Genomic DNA, 19,758 nt, shown 5'->3' on the forward strand with positions numbered 1-19,758 from the left:
CTGGCGTGCTTTCAAATTGCTAGGTTGGCACAAGCTGCGACAGAGCAATGGGAGCTCACTCCATTGAGGGGATTCAAACTGCTGACCTTCCGATCAGCAAGCCCAAGAGGCTCAGTGGTTTAGACCACAGCGCCACCCGCATCCCGAGCAATGCATGTAAAGGATTTGAGGCAAACAGTACCTGCCATATTCAGGTAAGACTGGGAGGGACTCTTTCCTGAAACCCTGGGTAGGATTTAAAAATAAGGGGGACCCTCCTAAGGGGTGCTGAGGAGGCACACCAGCTCAGGATGTGCTGAGACGGACACCTCTCATCTCAGGTTACCAGAAGAATGCCAATCTCATAGTGTTCACCGCATGGGTTTTTATACATTGGGATTCTGCGGCAGGCATGCCAGGTGGCTGTATCAGGCTTCAGATCAGAAGTCTTATGTGTTTATGGCTCCTGACCCAATTCCATGCCAAACCTGCTTACTTCAGTATATAGGCAATAAAAACTTCTCTGTTTTTAGCCACAGCTGGGTCTTGAGCATTATTTATCCTCTATCTAGAAAGGGAGGGATCAAGGTGGTACTGTGGGTTAAACCACAGAGTCTAGGACTTGCTGATCAGAAGGTCGGCGGTGCGAATCCCTGCAACGGGGTGAGCTCCCATTGCTCGGTCCCTGCTCCTGCCCACCTAGCAGTTCGAAAGCACATCAAAGTGCAAGTAGATAAATAGGGACCGCTCCGGTGGGAAGGTAAACGGTGTTTCCGTGTGCTGCTCTGGTTCGCCAGAAGCAGCTTTGTCATGCTGGCCACATGACCCGGAAGCTGTCTGTGGACAAACGCCGGCTCCCTCGGCCTATAGAGCGAGATGAGCGCTGCAACCCCAGAGTCGGACAAGACTGGACCTGATGGTCAGGGGCCCCTTAACCTTTTATCTAGAAAGGGGGATGGGGGAAGCACAATGCGCTTGCCACGAACTTGTTCAGTAATCTGCTCATCAAATGGCCATTTATCATTGTAAATGGAGCAGTTTCTCAGTTTAGTTTCAGCAAAGTTGACATTTAGAAGTTCTGATATATAGTACCATAGAATCATAGAGTTGGAAGAGACCACAAGGGTCATCCAGTCCAACCCCCTACCAAGCAGGAAACACCATCAAAGCATTCTTAACATATGTACCGTCCCATAACTTCTCAGTAGCCAGTGGAGAACTATTAGAGCGCAGCAGAACAGTATCATCGGTGTAGAATTGCGTGTTTACTTTGCACGGAATTTTTTTGGTGTATTTGCTTTGTAAGGCAAAACTCTTATGGGAAGATAAGTAGCGTTTTGTAATTCTGGAACCGAGTTGTTAAATAGAAAGAAGTGGCCTTCAGTTCTGCATTTAATTATTGGGTCTGTATGGAGTTTTCCAATCAAGGCAAACAGTCATCTATCTACTTTTGTGCTACTTTTGTGCTACTTTTGTGTTGGCCACAGTTAATCCTCTGAGGTGGTATTATTTGAAAAGTTTAGAGGAGATTTCTTTTGTCTGTCTTGAATTTCACTGGGACACCTCTGGTATTAAGAGAGATAGTGAAAAGCATCTCTCTATCCATTTTTTCTACACCGCACACAATTGTTTTAGACCTTTTTTGTACATAGAAGACGTTGGAATATTCTAGAAGAAACTTGTAAATGGCCTTGAGCAAGTTGCTAGGCAATGGAAAACTTCCCTGGCAACAGGTGTCCTTATCAGGGCATGCAATCAACTAAGTCAGGGGTCAGTCTAAATGAGTATGTGAACGAGGAAGCATTAGGTCTCTGGCCGGATGGCTAAAAAGAGAAAATGATTATGTTTCTTTGTGTGTTTTTTTTCCTTTATTAATGTCCAGGTGTAAAGTTTGGTTAATAGTAAAGACTCTTTATTCCTGAAATGGGGATTTCACTAACAGATAGCTGGAATGCTACTGCTGCTGGTGCTGTTGTAAAGACGTAAAAGATGCAGGAAAACCTTTCTGTAAAAAGAACTCTGCTGCAGAAAGAAACGAAAACTCAATTGACTGGAAAATGCCCCGAGACAGTGTTTCAGTATAACTTTTAATAATAATAATTTTTATTTATACCCCGCCCTTCCCGTCAAGACCGGGCTCAGGGCGGCTAACAACAAATAATATCAACACAAGTATAAAAGAAACAATTCAGTTAAAACGCAGATTAATACAATGTTAAAATTCAATTTTAAAATAAAAAATCTATGAATAAGATAAAACCATTATGAAATAAAACCTTAGGGGAGGGTAACCGTGGGGTCAGACTGCGTCAGTCCGAAGGCCAAACGGAACAGCTCTGTCTTGCAGGCCACACGAAAAGATGACAAATCACGCAGGGCCCTAGTCTCCTGGGACAGAGCATTCCACCAGGTCGGGGCCAGTACCGAGAAGGCCCTGGCCCTGGTTGAGGCCAGCCTAAATGATTTGAAGTTCCACTGTCAGTAGCAATATTTCAAATAACTGATCAATCAATACTTTTTTTATTGCTTTTAAAAATCCACATATATCCACATATATATCAGGTTGGCTTTATTGATCCAAATGGAACATCATCCACAGGTCTCTTAGGAACTGCTGAGTCCAGCCATAGAGGCTTGGAGATTGAATGGTTCTGTGAAGTTAAATGGTTCTTCTGGCTGCTGGCAGATAGGTTATTGCTATGCTGCCACTGGCGGAGGAAGAGGGGGGCAGGGGGAGCGCACCGCCCCGGCACCACAATCCTGGTGGGGGCCCATCGTGGCTGCCCCCCCTCCCGTGCTGGGCGCCATGCCCCAAGACGTGCGCCCACCAAGCCTCCGTCTGCTCTCCGCCCCCAGTGCTAGAGCATGAAGCTCTGTCACTGTCTTACCTTCCAAGTCCCAGACTGCAGAATCCGTGTGACACCGGAAGTTGCGTCGACGTAATTTCTGGTGTCGCTTTGCCCTTCTATGGGCACCAAAAATGGCTGCCGCCGACACCGGAGGTCGCTTGTACGCATGTCAGGAAGTGCGTCGACGCAACTTCCGGTGTCGCTCCGCCCATCTATGAACACCAAAAATGGCCGCCGCCGACACCGGAAGTCATGTCTATGCACTTCCGGACATACGTAGATGCGACTTTTGAAGCCGCCGGTGGCCGTTTTGGGTGCCCATAGAAGGGCAAATCGGAAAGAAAAAAATGGCTGCCGGCAGGAGAAAATAACGGAGAAAAACGGGAGACGAAGTGATACGGGGGACCACCAGGAAAAGGTAAGTAAAATCGGGGTTTTCCCGGAGAAAACGGGATACTTGGCAGCTATGGTCACTGTATGCTGCTGGTTATTACTGGTCTGATTCCCACTGCTTGCCAAGAGAAACAAGAGACAACCTTTTACTCTCTCCGCTCTCCTTTTCCTCCCCCTCCTCATGCGCTTAGGTGTCTCAGTCAGCGTTTCGACCTTCAGCCTGGTCGCAATATCCTTGGAGAGATACGGCGCTATTTGCAAGCCCCTGCAGTCTCGGGTTTGGCAGACAAAAACGCACGCTATGAAGGTGATCGCCGCAACCTGGTGCCTCTCCTTTGCCATCATGACGCCGTATCCGATTTACAGCAAGCTGAGACCTTTTGTAAAAATCTACAACACCACAGCGAACATGTGTCGCCTGGACTGGCCAAGCGACGTGGTAGAGCAATCTTGGTAAGAACAGATCTAAATACAGTATATATCCATCCCATATATATATACATGGATATGGCAATTCTTGGGAGATGGTATTAGATGGTATTATTGCAGGTACAATTTAATAGGTTAAATTATGGACAGCCAGTCCTACAGCCTGTTAGTGGAAAAAAATAAGTGCAACATGAGGCATTCACTGCATCCTATTACAGTCATACCTCGGTTTAAGTACGCCTCGGTTTGAGTATTTTCAGTTTAAGTACTCCGCGGACCAGTCTGGAACGGATTAAGCCACTTTCCATTACTTTCAATGGGAAAGTTCACTTCAGGTTAAGTACGCTTCAGTTTAAGTACTCCATGGACCGTCTGGAATGGATTAATCCACTTTCTATTACTTTCAATGGGAAGGTTCGCTTCAGGTTAAGTACGCTTCAGTTTAAGTACTCCGCGGACCAGTCTGGAACGGATTAATCCACTTTCCATTACTTTCAATGGGAAAGTTCGCTTCAGGTTAAGTACGCTTCAGGTTAAGTACAGACTTCCGGAACCAATTGTGTTTGTAAACTGAGGTACCACTGTATAAACAGGGTGATTGCATCGGCCAGTTTGTCCGCTGCCTTGTGGGACATCTTCAGGAGAAGAAAAGGCTCAGGATTAAACCCTACACAAATCCAGATTGGAGTCCCTAAGATGGTTGGATGGCGCCTTGTACGCCTCCTTCCGGCAACTCCTACAGCCAAGCTGGTGCCAAATGTATTGCTCTGCTTTCTATATTCCATCAGTGAGGCCTAGTGGGAGGGTCTTGCCATCTGGGCAGCCCAGGACCTCCCTACGCACTGCCCAGACTCACTCCGGAGAGGTCACTTCGGTGCTGCTAATGCAGCAGAAACAACATGGGAGGCAGCTGTTACGAGCTCCAGTGGTTTGCTAATGGGGTGGAGACGCTCCTTCAGGTATACTGGGCTGAGGCCGTTTAGGGCTTTAAAAGTCAGCACCAACACTTTGAATTGTGCTTGGAAACGTACTGGGAGCCAATGTAGATCTCTCAGGACTGGTGTTATGTGGTCCCGGCAGCCACTCCCAGTCACCAGTCTAGCTGCCGCATTCTGAATTAATTCCAGTTTCCAGGTCACTTTCAAAGGTAGCCCCACATAGAGCGCATTGCAGTAGTCCAAGGGGAGATAACTAGAGCATGCACCACTCTGGTGAGACAGTTCGCGGGCAGGTAGGGTCTCAGCCTGCGTACCAGATGAAGCTGGTAGACAGCCGCCCTGGACACAGAATTAACCTGCACCTCCACGGACAGCTGTGAGTCCAAAATGACTCCCAGGCTGTGCTCCTGCTCCTTCAGGGGCACAGTTACCCCATTCAGGACCAGGGAGTCCCCAACACCCGCCCTCCCCGTCCCCCCAAAACAGTACTTCTGTCTTGTCAGGATTCAACCTCAATCTGTTAGCCGCCATCCATCCTCCAACCGCCTCCTGGCACTCACACAGGACCTTCACCGCCTTCACTGGTTCTGATTTAAAAGAGAGGTAGAGCTGGGTGTCATCTGCATCTGCTTCTCCTCTGGAGGCGCACTCCATTGTCTCGGGGGACGGACGGATGCCCACAACCAACTTCCACTAACCATTGGCCATGTTAAATTAATTCCACTCTCTGGGGCATTTTATTATTTCAAATATTTTCTAACCTTCCTCCCATGGATTCCAGGCAGTTTACTGTAAACACCTTCCAGCCGAGGTCTCAAAAGTTGCACATGTAGGAGAGATTCCATACAGGGGTCAACCGAGCTCTTCTCCCTCCCTGCCTCTTCCCACTGGGCTAGCGCATGCACACCGCAACACACCAGCCATTATATCCCTCCCCAATGATCCTCTCCTCCCCAGGACCGAGTAGGCAGACTAATGGTCTGGCCACAGGTTGCCTCCATGTGCAGCTCTGTGAAGGAGGAGGCTCCCAGAAGTACGTATAGGAGATGTGCACAGACCGTCTGTGGCAGATAATGATGATGTGGTTTTGCCAGGGCTGTGGGTGAGGGTGGAGGTAGATGGTAAATTGTAGGGCAATCCCCTTCCACACCAGCTCTTAAAGGAGTTAATTGGGGGTGTGGATCTCATGCCCATAGTTGTTTTGCACCTATTAACAGGGGCGCTATATCAATTTCCCATGGAGCGGTGCAAAATTCAGAGCACGTTTCAAAGGCCAGGAGGGGACAGGAGTTTCATCACGCAGCCTCTCCAAACAGTGTCCTGATTATGAGACGCGGTGCTGGAAAACAAGCCAGTCGTGTAATTGCCGCTACAGCCCTTTCCCATTCACTTTGGGATTTTCAGAATTCAGACAATCATCAGAGTGATAATAAATTCCACAGAGGCAGCTGTGCTCATTTGTTTCAGGAAAGACACAGATTAGTGACATCTCAAAGGCAAACCAATTCATTGTGGCTTAAGCATTCTCCCACCTCCCCTATAATTTTTTTACTAGAGTATCTGTTAACAATTTTATTGGATTTTCTGTTTTACATTAATTCAAACAACCTTAAAATATCTTTTTTTATTAAATTTTATTCACTTTTCTTTTTCTATCATTATATACATCTCATATCAATAACATTTATATTACATCACTTCTCCCCCCCCCCGCCTCCGCCTCCTGGTTTGTTTCCCTCTTGTTACAAACTGATGTTTATTTAAGAGTCTACTACTGTGTTTCTCCGAAAATAAGACACCGTCCTTTATTTATTTTTCCTCAAAAAAAAAACAACTATGGCTTATTTTCAGGGGGTGTCTTATTTTTTCCCTCCTCCTCCTCCTGCCGGCATTGCTGCTGCGCCTATCACAATGTCTTATTTTCGGGGTATGGCTTATATTCCTTGAATGCTTAAAAATACTGCTGTGGCTTATTTTATGACTACGTCTTAAAATAGGGGAAACAGGGTATATCATTTCTTTTATCATTTTAAATGTTCTTTGTTAATAAAGGTGTGAGTGTTTATTTAAATCCTGCCATCAAGTCAATAGTCTTTTTCTACTCGCTTAAAAGGGGCAATATGAGCAGAAAGAGGCTGTGGGCTGTACTTCTACGCCCTGTTAAGTCGTGAGTGTGATTTCAGCTCTTTGTGAAGTCAGCTCAGAATAGTGATTCAGCATACTAGCAAGGAACTGCTAGGAGTCAAGTATAACAGGAACAGTCTTCTTTATTGCAGTAGGAATCTTGACTGAACTGGAGGGAAAGGGTGAGCTCCTTTTATACTCTCAGGGGTTGGGGAAAGGATACATTTAGATTTTGGCGGGAACCTATCAGAGTGAGGATCCAAATTGTGCTAACAAGTTAACCAATAGCAACTGTCATCGCACCCATTTGAATTGCCCTGGAGCGGGAAAGGTAGTTACAGGACTAGCAGAGAAACTCATGTACACAAATTAAACCAATACATAACACGCCCTTTATCCCTTACCCCAAAGATCCATGATGTTACAGAGATGTCTCATGTAGGGAAGCCTATGAATGCCAACCTCTATGTGCCTGGACTTCCTTGGATCATGGAACCTTGGAGTGGGATCCAGGAGTCATTTGAGTAGCCTTTCCTTCCTTAGATGTTGTCGCACCTTGTCTGAAGCCAGGCCCCACAGCTGTTTCTACCCAAATTGCCATGTGTGAAAGGCGATTATGTGTACACCTATTTTCAAACATAAATTAGTACTCAGAGCATCCGACATGTTACATTTTCAGTGGCACATCCAAGATGCAAACTGTCTGAGGGGGAGAGTGAGCGAATGTAGGACCATTGTGTTGGGAAATTTCATTGTTCCTGGAAGGGGACAATGACAATAAAGATTTATTCTATTCTACTTTTTTTTTTTTTTTTTTTTTTACAAAACTATCACTTGTCTCCCGCATCACTGAGTTGGGGGAAGTTTTTAATGTTTGATGTTTTATCATATTTTAATATTCTGTTGGGAGACGCCCAGAGTGGCTGAGGAAACCCAGCCAGAGGGGCGGGGTATAAGTAATAAATTATTATAATACTATTATTAAATTGACCTGAGCAACTAAAAGTGGTGGAATTCAGACAACCTAATGAAAGTACAGTTATGCCCCTCCCCCTTTCCATGTTTCTGAACAAATACTGTGGGGTATCTTTTGTGAACTCTGACAAGTCATACTACCAACATCACATCCTTTTCAATTGTGGGCTATAATAATTACACTCGGTTTTAAAACAAAAGGAGGCAGTGCACCCAGAATCAGCTCTAGCCCATTCCAGAGATGCGAAAGAAGATGGTAAGAATATTTTAACTTTTTCTCTGCTGGTCTCTCTTCCGGTTTCTGCAGGTACATTTTCCAGCTCCTCATCCTTTTCCTTATCCCAGGGATTGTAATGATCATTGCGTATGGCTTAATCTCCTTGGAGCTCTACCGAGGGATCAAATTTGATGTCAGTCAGAGGAAGTATTCACGAGGTAATCTTCATGACCAATCCCATTCTCCTTCCACTCAGATGTGAAAATGTGACCAGGAGACATTTTTTTCCTGGCAAAAAAAAAATCTGCAACAGAGCAGATTTTTTTGAGCGGTCTTGCAAATGTCTCTGAGTTACGAATCATAGCCAGGATTTTTAAAAAAGCATTAATTATTCCATGTGTGTGTGTGTGTGTGACTGTTTGGATTTGTGATATCTGTGCAATTGCGTTCCTTCCCCTCTGGTATTTTCATTCACTCATTTCATTCATTTCATTTCATTTAACAAGAATAGATACAACTGTATCCCAAGACAACCAATATAGAACTAACCATAAAAATATTACAAAGAAAGCTGCCTTGTGCAAAGTTAACCCATTGCTCCATTTAGCCTAATATTGTTTGTGTAATATTTTTTATTAGTTTTCAATTACAATAACCCAATAAAAGCCTCATTGTCACAATACCAAATTATAATACAATTAATAATGCCAATAGTTTGGATGCCAATTTTTATTATTTTGTTGGCCCCCAGCATGCTAGAATTGATGATTTGATAATTTAGTTTAACTCTTCATTCCAAAAGCCTAATATTGTTGACACTGATTGACAGCAGCTCTACAGCAGTGATCTCTCGGCAAGAACCCTCTCCTGCCTCTTTACAATAAATCTACGATCCATACACAAACAGTATTCCAATCTGGAAAACCAGAGGCAACAAGAAATGGAGGCAGTGAGAGATTTTACTTTCTTCGGCTCCTTGATCACTACAGATGGTGACAGCAGTCACGAAATTAAAAGACGCCTGCTTCTTGGGAGAAAAGCAATGACAAACCTAGACAGCATCTTAAAAAGCAGAGACATCACCTTGCCGACAAAGGACCGTATAATTAAAGCTATGGTTTTCCCAGTAGTGATGTATAGAAGTGAGAGCTGGACCATAAAGAAGGCAGATCACCGAAGAATTGATGTTTTTGAATTATGGTGCTGGAGGAGACTCTTGAGAGTCCCATGGACTGCAAGAAGATCAAACCTATCCATTCTGAAGGAAATCAGCCCCGAGTGCTCACTGGAAGGACAGATCCTGAAGCTGAGGCTCCAATACTTTGGCCACCTCATGAGAAGAGAAGACTCCCTGGAAAAGACCCTGATGTTGGGAAAGATGGAGGGCACAAGGAGAAAAGGGGACGACAGAGGATGAGATGGTTGGACAGTGTTCTCGAAGCTACGAACATGAGTTTGACCAAACTGCGGGAGGCAGTGGAAGACAGGAGTGCCTGGCGTGCTATGGTCCATGGGATCATGAAGAGTCGGACACGACTAAATGACTAAACAACAACAATTATGTTTCAAAACATCCTAATAACAGAGACCAGAGATATCCTAGTTTACCCCAGCAATAATGAGAATGCATTGGGGATGGGGGGGCACTTACAGTAAAGGATCTATTTCTGGGGAGGTGCCTAAACTGTCCCATGCCCCCCTGTGCTCTTCAGCGTATTTCCACCTCAGCCAAGGCTCCTTCCAGTTTTAGGATCCCTCTTGGTGGGGCTGGTGTGTGTGTGTGGGGGGTCACTTAGAAATGTCTGCAGAGCTCATACAGAGGGGAAATCAGCAGGTGGGGAAGGGTTAAGAAATTCTGCCTGTCTACTGATTCCCCCCCCCCTTTAGAATCAATAGCACCCACACGTTAATGTAATAAATAAGAGAAAGACACACACATGGGTGTAGCCAGGGAGGCAGAGGGGGACAGTTGCCCCCCCAATCAATAAAGATCAATAAAAAGAAACAAAAACACTTAACTAGCTGAGGTTCTGCCGCCCCCCCCCAACATAAAGCCTGCCTCCCTCACATAAATCCTGGCTACAACCATGGAAATACAGGGCTAAGATCTTCTTTTATTTATGTAATAAATTGTGTTGTTGTTATTATTATTATTATTCGTTCATAACATCTGGTCCCACCCAAAGTGTTTGAGATCACTCAGTTGACTCTGTGTACCTCCAAGAGATTGACATTTCCAGTCTCAAAATCAAAAATGATTATTTGGCACTACTGCTTCTAAAAAATAAAAAGCGCCGTGTTGGGACTCAGTTCCATACTAACCAGACATTAACTATCAATAGCAAGGATTAAATAGAAAGAGCACCCCCTGGCTACAATCACAAATCAGTTTTTTGTTTTTTGGTTGGGGGTTCAGAGCTATTCGATAACTTGTGATATCAAAGCTTTACAAGAAGCAAATCCAGCGCCGTGGTGCAAAGGTCCCTCCGGGTGCCCCCTCCCTTTCCGCAAGCTGCTCTCTCTCGCCCTGGCTCAGGGTCCCCAGCGCCAGTAGCGTCTTAAGGTCATTGGGCACCCACCCACTCTTTTTTTTTTTTTTAAAAAGGAAAGCTCCGCTGCAGAGCGGAACAGGGTCCAAGTGCCCCTGCTCCGCTCGTTTACCTCTCTCCTCCGAGCGGCACGGCTGGCGGGCGTCCAGGAGGAGGGAAAGGGATGCCACCGCACAGCTCCCCCACTTGCTGGGGCGCCCCTCGGCGCCCCTCGCCACTAGGGCCAATGGGCGAGCCGCCCCTGCCCAGCGCCACCAGCCCAGGCTTCCCGCCGTCCCCTCACCTGCTGTGTGGTGTCCAGCCCAGGTCACGCCACCGACCCCTCTCTGCCCGAGCCAGGGCGCAGGCAGCTCCCCAACTCCTGCCACCTCCCTTGCTCGGAGGCCGCGTGGTCCAGCGGCCGCCATCCGCACCGGAGGAAACAAGTGTGAGCAGTGAATTCCGAGCCCTGCAGTGTGCCGCTTGTTCTGCGGCCAGTTGACCGGTCCACCGCTGCCTCCGCCTGCGCTCTCTCACTGTGCTCCCAGCGGCCCGAGGAGCAGGAGGCGGTTGCCACGCTGCCGCCTGTACCCTGGGAGTGGTGGTGGGGCGGTGGGCACCAGATGTGGAGGAGGCCCCTCGGGATCCGCTCCCGCCCCTGCCGCTCCCACAGGCGGCAGCGGCTCAGCGGGCAGCGGTTGAGGGGATTCCCGCGGGCCGAAGGAGAGGAGGCGGTGGCAGAGCCATAGGGCCCAGACATCAGCTGTCTGGCGGGCGCAGCAGCGCCCCCGGTGGCCAGGCGCCCTGGCGCATTGCGCCACCCAGCCCAGGCCTAGAGACGGCCCTGACCACATCTCTCCAGCTGCAGGTGAAATTGTCTCCTAACTAATCTCACCAGAATCCCAGAGGCTCTGGAAAAAAAGATTTTCGATCAGAGGGGAAAGTGCTTTTGTTTTTTAACATAGTCTATGACAAAACAGGAGGCCTTCTGAAGAAGGAAATATTTACTAGTAAGCTAAATGAGTGTAGGTGGCTCAAAATTGCACTGACATCGGGTCAAAAGGTGCCAGCTAGTCAATGGGCCTAGTAGGGTACTATAATCATTATAAGCGTGTTTTTTCTGAGACTAGATGGTGTTATTATGCAATTAATCCTGATGGAAACGGAGAACTCTGTAACAGAACATTTTGTACAAAAAAAGTGACTTTCAGCGAATGATCAACTGCTATTATGCCATTAATTGCACCAAAATACCATGAGACCACCAGGCAATACCCTGAGATCCAAATAAATATGTGTCCGGACACCCATAATTCCCGAAGTTAGCAAAAGTTAGAATTAATAAAGGTGATAGGCTAAAATGGGGCCAAACATTGCTGGATTGAGTTTAGGATAACAAACTGTGCCAGCATGACATGGCTTGCTAGGTAGGGAGAAGCCATTAGCGGACAAAGGCTTGAAATGGCCAGTCATTTGCCCAACAATGGGAGCCATGGCAAGAAAAGAAGACTCTGCAGGACAGAGAGGGAGAAGTTGCCAGGGTTACAGTGGGCAATGTTAACAGGAAAGGGGGGTTGTGTTTGGCAAGGATTCTTAGGGGGAGAAGGAGAAGGAGAAGGAGAAGAGGCTGTACCCAGAAACTAGGGAGCTGTTGCTCTAGACCAGGGCTGGCCAACTCCCAAGAGACTGCGATCTACTCACAGAGTTAAAAACTGGCAGTGATCTAGTTCGGGTCAAAGTTGTTGAGCTTTTTTTTAAGGAATGAAAGCCCTGTTTTTGGTGGTTCAGGTCATTTTAGGGGAGCCAAAGTTTTTTAGCTTCTTTGGGGGGAGCCACTGATCTACCGGTGATCTACCACAGACGTCCAGTGATCTACTGGTAGAAACACAAGACCTCTGGAATCTCAGGGGCGACCTGTAACAATATTGTATGTACTTTGAAGACTTTTCAGCTCACTTTGTCTGACTGATTGATTGATTATTTGGTTTGGAATATTTCTTCCCTAACAACTAACCAATTAGACATTAAGCTATTATCGAGGCAATAATAATAATAATAATAATAATAATAATAATAATAATAATAATAATTTTATTTATACCCCGCCCATCTGGCTGGGTTTTCCCAGCCACTCTGGGCGGCTTATAGCACATTTAAAAATGTAAAACATTGGACATAAAAAAATTTCTGACACAGGGTTGACTTTAGAAGACAGATAATTGTTTATTTCCTTGACATCTGATGGGAGGGCGTTCCACAGGGTGGGTGCCACTGCCAAGAAGGCCCTCTGCCTGGTTCCCTGTAACCTCACTTCTCGCAGTGAAGGAACCACCAGAAGGCCCTCAGAGCTGGACCTCAGTGTCCAGGCTGAACAATGGGGGTGGAGGTGCTACCTATTGATATGATCAATAGGTAATAATTACCAGGAAGGAGAAAAGGTATACAGGTGATGACCATTATATGTGGGGGCTCGGTTCCTGGCCCCAACAAAGCGTGCACAAGCCTCTTACGCCCTGTCCCACCCTGCTGTCATTCTGCCCCCTCTTCCACTCCCATTCCGTCCCCCATTCTGCCCTCTTCTGAGTCCAAAAGGACCCATGTTTCAATGGTCACGTGTCAATTGGATGTGTGCAAAATGGTTGCCGCCTCTATATTACCGGTAAGTTCCCGTGCACCATACCCCCCGCCCCAGTCCTCAGATGTTCCAGCTGCCACACTGTTTCTGAATCGCCCTGAGTCAGGGGGAAAAGTAGGGTATAAATAAATATAGCACCATCACCTTCTGGTCCATATCAAGTCGCAGAGGAAATTACTTCAGTCCAGATATGGCTCAGACAGTACAGTCATACCTCAGTTTAAGTACGCCTCGGTTAGAGTACTTTCAGTTTAAGTACTCCGTGGACCCGTCTGGAACGGATTAATCCACTTTCCATTACTTTCAATGGGAAAGTTCGCTTCAGGTTAAGTACGCTTCAGGTTCAGTATGGACTTCCAGAACCAATTACACTCATACTTCGGGTTAAGAACGCTTCAGTTTAAGCACCCCATGGACCGTCTGGAACGGATTAATCCACTTTCCATTACTTTCAATGGGAAGGTTCGCTTCAGGTTAAGTACAGACTTCCAGAACCAATTGTGTACTTAAACCGAGGTACCACTGTATACCAGAAGGCTGGGGCCTGTCATTTGAAGTTGGGCAATTCTCACTCTTACACAACCCTTCTTCTGGATGCAAAGACTGAAGCATGCCTCTAATTTCAGTGGCCCAAAGTGTGTGTGAAAAACACACACACACCCCACACACCTGATCTCACACACTGGCCTTTCAAAGATATTTATTTGCAAATTTTGATGTGTATCTTTTGCCAGCCGTGTGGCGGGTTTTGTGTCCTCGCATGTTGGAAAAGCTTTGTGCGCTCTTGATAACGCAATCGCATTTGCTCTTCCCGTACAGAAAGGAAAGCCAGCACCAGCAGCAGATTTGAAGATGACGATGGATGCTATCTGCAGAAAAGCAAGAAGAAGAGAAAGGTGCCCCTTCAACAGTTTCCGTCAAATAGGAGCATCGCCAAAATTGACCGGCCTCGGAGCAATTGCTCCACCGCTAACTTGATGGCCAAGAAGCTGGTCATCCGAATGCTGATAGTGATAGTGATCTTGTTTTTCATTTGCTGGATGCCGGTGTTCAGCGTCAACACCTGGCGTGCATTTGACCGTGCGTCGGCGCATCTGCTTCTCACGGGAGCCCCCATCTCCTTCATACACTTACTCTCTTACACCTCCGCTTGTGTGAATCCCATTATCTACTGCTTCATGAACAAACGCTTCCGCCTGGGTTTTCTAGCGACGTTTACCTGCTGTGCCAAGCAAAAGCTTCCTGTGGCCAGAGCAGAGATGGCAGAAGAGGAGGAAGGCAGAACCACAGGAGCAACACTTTCCAGGTATTCTTACACCCACATGAATACATCTGCTCCTCCGTAAACATGCCCAAGGGGGGGAAATCGGTTATTTTATCTCCTTCTGTGGTCTTGACTTGTTTTTAAAACCATCTGCCATGCCTTTGTACGAACCTGCTTCAGTAAAGTGTAGGAGAAGAATAATTTGTGAAAGGTCTCCCAACACTTTTCGGCTTTGGGTCTCAAAAATAGATACCGTAGAAGTTACCTCAGGTAGAAAGGGTCAGTGACGATAGCCCTAGGGGCACATTGGAGAGGCTGAGAAACTGTCATGGGCACCACCATAAAACAACTCTCAGGCCAAAATAAAAAAATGGCTGCCACTGGGGACCTGCCTTGTCAGAAATGAAACGGAGGACAAGACAGAAGTTGGGTTTGAGGCCAAACACTAAACCACCTATTTGCCCCCACCGAGCATAAGAAAACATTCCATTTCAGAGATGGAAAACTGGTGCTGTGCAGCGAAACGTCCACCCACAAAAGGAGGGGGAAAATGGGTGGCAAATGTCACCCATCCCCCCAAAGCAACATACTTTGACAATAGGTTTTGACATCACATTTTTACTCCAGGCACTTCCACAAGGCATCAGCGTTATTTTATCTGTGACAATTTCACACAATAGCTAGAGGTACACACCAGATCTGGAAGAATCCCAAACCAACTAAATGAAGCCTTGATCTGATCTAGCAGAGTGCTTATTATGTTCCTAATTGGTGGGAATAACCATAAAACGAAGCAAAAAGCAATCCCTTGCTCTGTCAATGTTTTGAACTGCAGCTTTTAGAGGGTTGCACTGACCTCAAGATTTGGTTCAGACGCCAATTCATTACTTCAGAAAACAACTTGATTTGGATCGAATCCCAATTTAGAAAAATAAAGCTACGGTCATTCCCCATTTAGATTACAGTGGTACCTCTACTTACAAATAACTCTACTTACGAATGTTTCTACTTACGAATAGAGCTCTGTCCGCCATCTTGGATGTGGTTTAGATAGGATTTTTTCTACTTACGAATTTTTAGATAGGGTTGCTTCTACTTACGAATTTTTTCTCCCAATGCATTCCTATGGGATTCGACTTACAATTTTTTTCGACTTACAAATGTGCGTTCGGAACGCATTAAATTTGTAAGTAGAGGTACCACTGTATAGGGAAATGGGGGGCGGGGGTGCTAGCTGTTTTTTCTTTTGATAGAAATGGATGAAATTTGCAGGCAAAGTAGCAACTCCTGAGTGAATAAACCCTGCCAAATTACTAGGTCCGGGTTTTTTTTGTACTAGGCCCCGTCAATCTGAATTGGGGAGAGGAGCAAAGCAGAGTTAAGGTTTTGTGGGGAACTGTTTCATTATGAAAATGGCATACACTGTAAAGTTACTCTGACCTGCATCATTTCAGAGTGTTGTAGCTAGGCTAACCCAGCAATGAGCACTTTGACCAAGCCAAGTCTCTACTTGTCTCACACCTGACATCAGGTGTGGCATCAGATGTGAGGTAGATGGCATGGATTGGGGTGGGAGATGGCCTGGTGGGCCAAATAGACAGGCAAGAAGTTCCCTACCCCAGTAGAGAGAGTTATGATGAATTGGGGGCGGGGGCCTTCAGATTTCTGCCCAATTGGGACCAAAGTTTGCGAATCACAGAAGCTAAGTGCAAAGCTCATTCAACAATGGAACAGAGGGAGAAGGACTTAAATGTCCAGCATTTTTTCCAAGCAAGTACCACTAGCTAGGAGCGGAGGACAGCTAAAAACAAGGCATTATGTTGCTGCAACATTGCTTTCCCAAAGTACTGTGATTGGCGAACCCTGCTTTAAAAAAACCCTGATTTTTAAGATTTTCCAAGGATTCCCTGTTGTGGTCCTTCCACATCCTGTCACTTAGTGACAAGGTGGGTGGGGGCCTTTTTGGCGATACCAGCCATGCCATCCTCTGGAAAGCCCTCCCTCGGGTAATTTGTTAGGCAGAGAGAGAGAGAAATAACCTCTAAACACCTCTTTAAAACATGTATTTGTTACCTTTCCTGGACTCCATGTTTTTTTGCTTTGTACATTGCTCAGTTTTACTTGTGATTATACAATCGTGTTTTGTTTTTTATCTAATTTTAATCTAGTTTTTAGGGCAAAATGATTGAACGTTGTGTTCTCACTGTTCTTACGTAGACTGCTTAGAGATTTTTTGTTATATTAAATGGTACACAAATGTTATAAATAAATAAAGTAAAATATAAAAATGGTACTAAGAACTAACTCGCTGTTTAGATAGGTCATTTCCTGGTCACACTGAAAACCTTTTCTTTTCTTTTACGGTAATATCCCTGGGATGCAACTGTGGGCTGCCCATAAAAATCAGTAGAGAAATCCAAGGTATGGTAGCTGGAATTAGCCATTGGTGATACTCCAATCCTTGCTTGATAGCAACAAAGAGGACAGCTCCACGCTGTTTCCTACCTTGTTCTTAAATAAACATCCTGCTAATTAAAGTTGCAAAGCAAAATTCAGTTCTTTGCTCCTGAAAGGAGCTGTGGCTGGAAGAGCAGAGCTCTATGCGGTGCCGCCTTCTTCAGCGATAACTTATAACCATGTAAGATTGTCTTCCACGAACACGGTCTTATCAGTGAGTCCATAAGTGACTGTGGAGGCCAATTCTGGATCCACACGTCCTTCCACAGTGGGGACATTGGTTTCCGGGTGGGAGTTGATCATGGTGAGGGTTTGCCAAGTGTGCCTTCCTCTTAGCACGTTTCTCCCTTGTGTCCTGAGTTTGAGTGTCTTCAAAGGCCATGACACCTTTGGTAAAGGCTGTTCTCCGATTGGAGTGCTCTCAGGCCAGTGTTCCCCAGTTGTTGGTGTTTATAGTACATTTTAAAATATTTGCTTTGAGAGAGTCTTTAAACCTCTTTTGTTGACCACCAGCATTACGCTTTCCATTTTTAAGTTCGGAATAGAGTAGCTGCTTTGGAAGACGATCATCAGGCATCCGCACAACATGACCAGTCCAATGAAGTTGATGTTGAAGAATCAATGGCTTCGACACTGGTGATCTTTGCTTCTTCCAGTACACTGGCATTAGTTCTTTCCAAGTAATGAGTAAAAGTTTTCGGAGACACCGTTGATGGAATCTTTCAAGGAGTTGGAGATGGCATTTATAAGTGGTCCATGTTTCACAAGCATATAGTAAGGTTGGTAGTACAATAGCTTTGAAAACAAGCACTTTGGTTTCCCTGTGAATGTCCCGGTCATCAAACACTCTGCGCTTCAATTGGGAGAAAGCTGCGCTCGCAGAGCTCAGGCCATGATGGATTTTGGCATCAATGTCAGCCCTTGTGGAAAGATAACTGTCCAGGTAGGAGTGTAGTTCATTCTGTATACTGTTGATTAGGCTCCGACTGATGTATAACAACCCTGCAGTGCTGCCCTGATGTATTAGACTCCTCTTACAGGTAAGGTGCTGGGCTGAAACTGACAGAGTAGCTTACAGTCAGGGCTTTTTTTCCCAGTCAGAACTCACCAGAACTCAGGTATCTTTGATGCTGGCATTAATTTATTCAACCCCCCCCCCGGAAGCCATAGGATCAGGTAAACAAGTATACACAGCAACGCTTTGTGGTCTGAGGAATAAGAACTGTGCAAGCAAATGCATGCAAGTGTAGTGGTGATTTAGATAATAGAACCGTAGAGTTGGAAGGGACCCAAGGGTCATCTAGTCCGACCCCTTGCAATGCAGGAATCTTTCGCCCAATGTAGGGCTCGAACTCACAACCCTGGGATTAAGAGTCTCATGCTCTACCAACTCAGCTATCCAGCTTTTGATTTATGCTCAACAACGAATTTAGCCAGGAGTGTGATGGAGCAATGCAGAGCAAGAAGAATGAACGGCTGCCGAATAGATCTGGTAAGAAGCCGAACTTGAGAAAAGATTTGTTTTTAATTGTGTGCCAAGGAAGAACTCCAGAGCGGAATTTTAATGGCGGAGACTGGACATGTACTCTGTGAGTTACTTGTGGCCGCAGCCCATGGTTGGTAAACAGCGGAAGGAATGGAATGTGACATTGTCTCATCCAGATAAACACTGTAAAGAACTGAGCAATGGAAGACAGTAATTAATTCTCCCAGCACATGAGGTCTGAAACAACAGTGCACATGTATGATGGATTTTATACTGATAAGATGTAACAGAGGCTCTGCTTGTAAGGAGGTGCTGTTTGCAAGAATGATGTAACAAAGATTGACGGATGACAACTGAACACTAAATAAGAAATGGTGCAGAATGATTGACATATGTTTGCAACAGGAGCAGGATACCTGATTTTAAGAAATTGTATTAAATTAAAGTAATTTAGTTGGATTTGTAATAATTTGGAAAATTAATAAAAAGTAATTGGAGAGAGTCTCATGCTCTAGCGACTAAGCTACCCAGCCTTGTGTCATGTGTACAAGGCCAATTCCTTATTAAGATTGGCTAACAGGGTTCTTATCACCGATGTTAGGAAGGGCAATCATGCAAACTTTGGACAACAGGAAGGTAAGTCTGCCAATCCCTTCCGTAAGGGAAGTATTCAGGATAGAATAATTCCATCCAGGCATGCCAATCCTGTGTGCCTCTACATCCCACCAATTTCATTTGTGTGATACTTGGTTTCCTATAGATTTGTCTGTTACTTTCAGGGTGATTTCTGCGCAGCATAACTTCCTGGATACCACATGTAGCCTGGGTTTCATTTAGATGCAAAGGTACACTTGAAATTGTTTTATGGTAGGGTTGTCATATGTCCTCTTTTTCCAGGGCACGTCCTCTTTTTCATGGGTCGTCACAGCGATCCATAGTTAAAAGGAGATGTCAGCAAATGTGTCCTCTTTTTTGTTCTTCAAAATATGGCAACCCTAATTTATGGGCAATGTCTGCTGAGATCTTAGCGGTGGGGTGGAAGGTAGTAGGAAACTGGATGAATAATAGCTTTAAAGCAGGCACCCCCAAACTTCGGCCCACCAGATGTTTGGACTACAGTTCCTGTTATGTACTGAGCTGAATCCTAGAACAATAGGATTCAGAATCAGCAGGAGCTATCCAATCCAACTCCAGGTGGAAGTGAATCCGCAACCTGATTGGCCTGCAGGAGCAGCCAATCAGGCGGCTGGCAGAAGTGAATCTGCAACCTGATTGGCCTGTAGGAGCAGCCAATCAGGCTGCAGGCAGAAGTCAATCCACAGCCTGATTGGCCCACAGGTGTAGGCCCTGAAGTAGCCAATCACGCAAGGCCCATTGTGTAAATAATGTATATAAGCAGATGGTTTGGGGGAAAGAGCCATTCTTCTCTTCTTCTCCTTGATGACTATGAGCTGAATAAATTGGATTGGATAGCTCCTGCTGAT

General features: G+C 45.7%; 1 protein-coding gene across 1 annotated transcript in view; it reads left to right on the forward strand.

Moving 5' to 3' along the window:
* Nucleotides 1-19,520, forward strand: part of CCKAR (cholecystokinin A receptor) — a 30,875-nt gene extending 11,355 nt beyond the window's left edge. Inside the window, exons 3-5 of the mRNA XM_035114040.2 lie at nucleotides 3,413-3,674; nucleotides 7,995-8,122; nucleotides 13,887-19,520. Of these exons, the coding sequence (XP_034969931.2) occupies nucleotides 3,413-3,674; nucleotides 7,995-8,122; nucleotides 13,887-14,413 (917 nt within the window). The 3' untranslated portion in view covers nucleotides 14,414-19,520. The remainder of the gene's footprint in view (nucleotides 1-3,412; nucleotides 3,675-7,994; nucleotides 8,123-13,886) is intronic.
* Nucleotides 19,521-19,758: the final 238 nt, after the last annotated feature.

Source organism: Zootoca vivipara, chromosome 9, assembly GCF_963506605.1.
Source record: "Zootoca vivipara chromosome 9, rZooViv1.1, whole genome shotgun sequence".
In the NCBI taxonomy this organism is placed as follows: domain Eukaryota; kingdom Metazoa; phylum Chordata; class Lepidosauria; order Squamata; family Lacertidae; genus Zootoca; species Zootoca vivipara.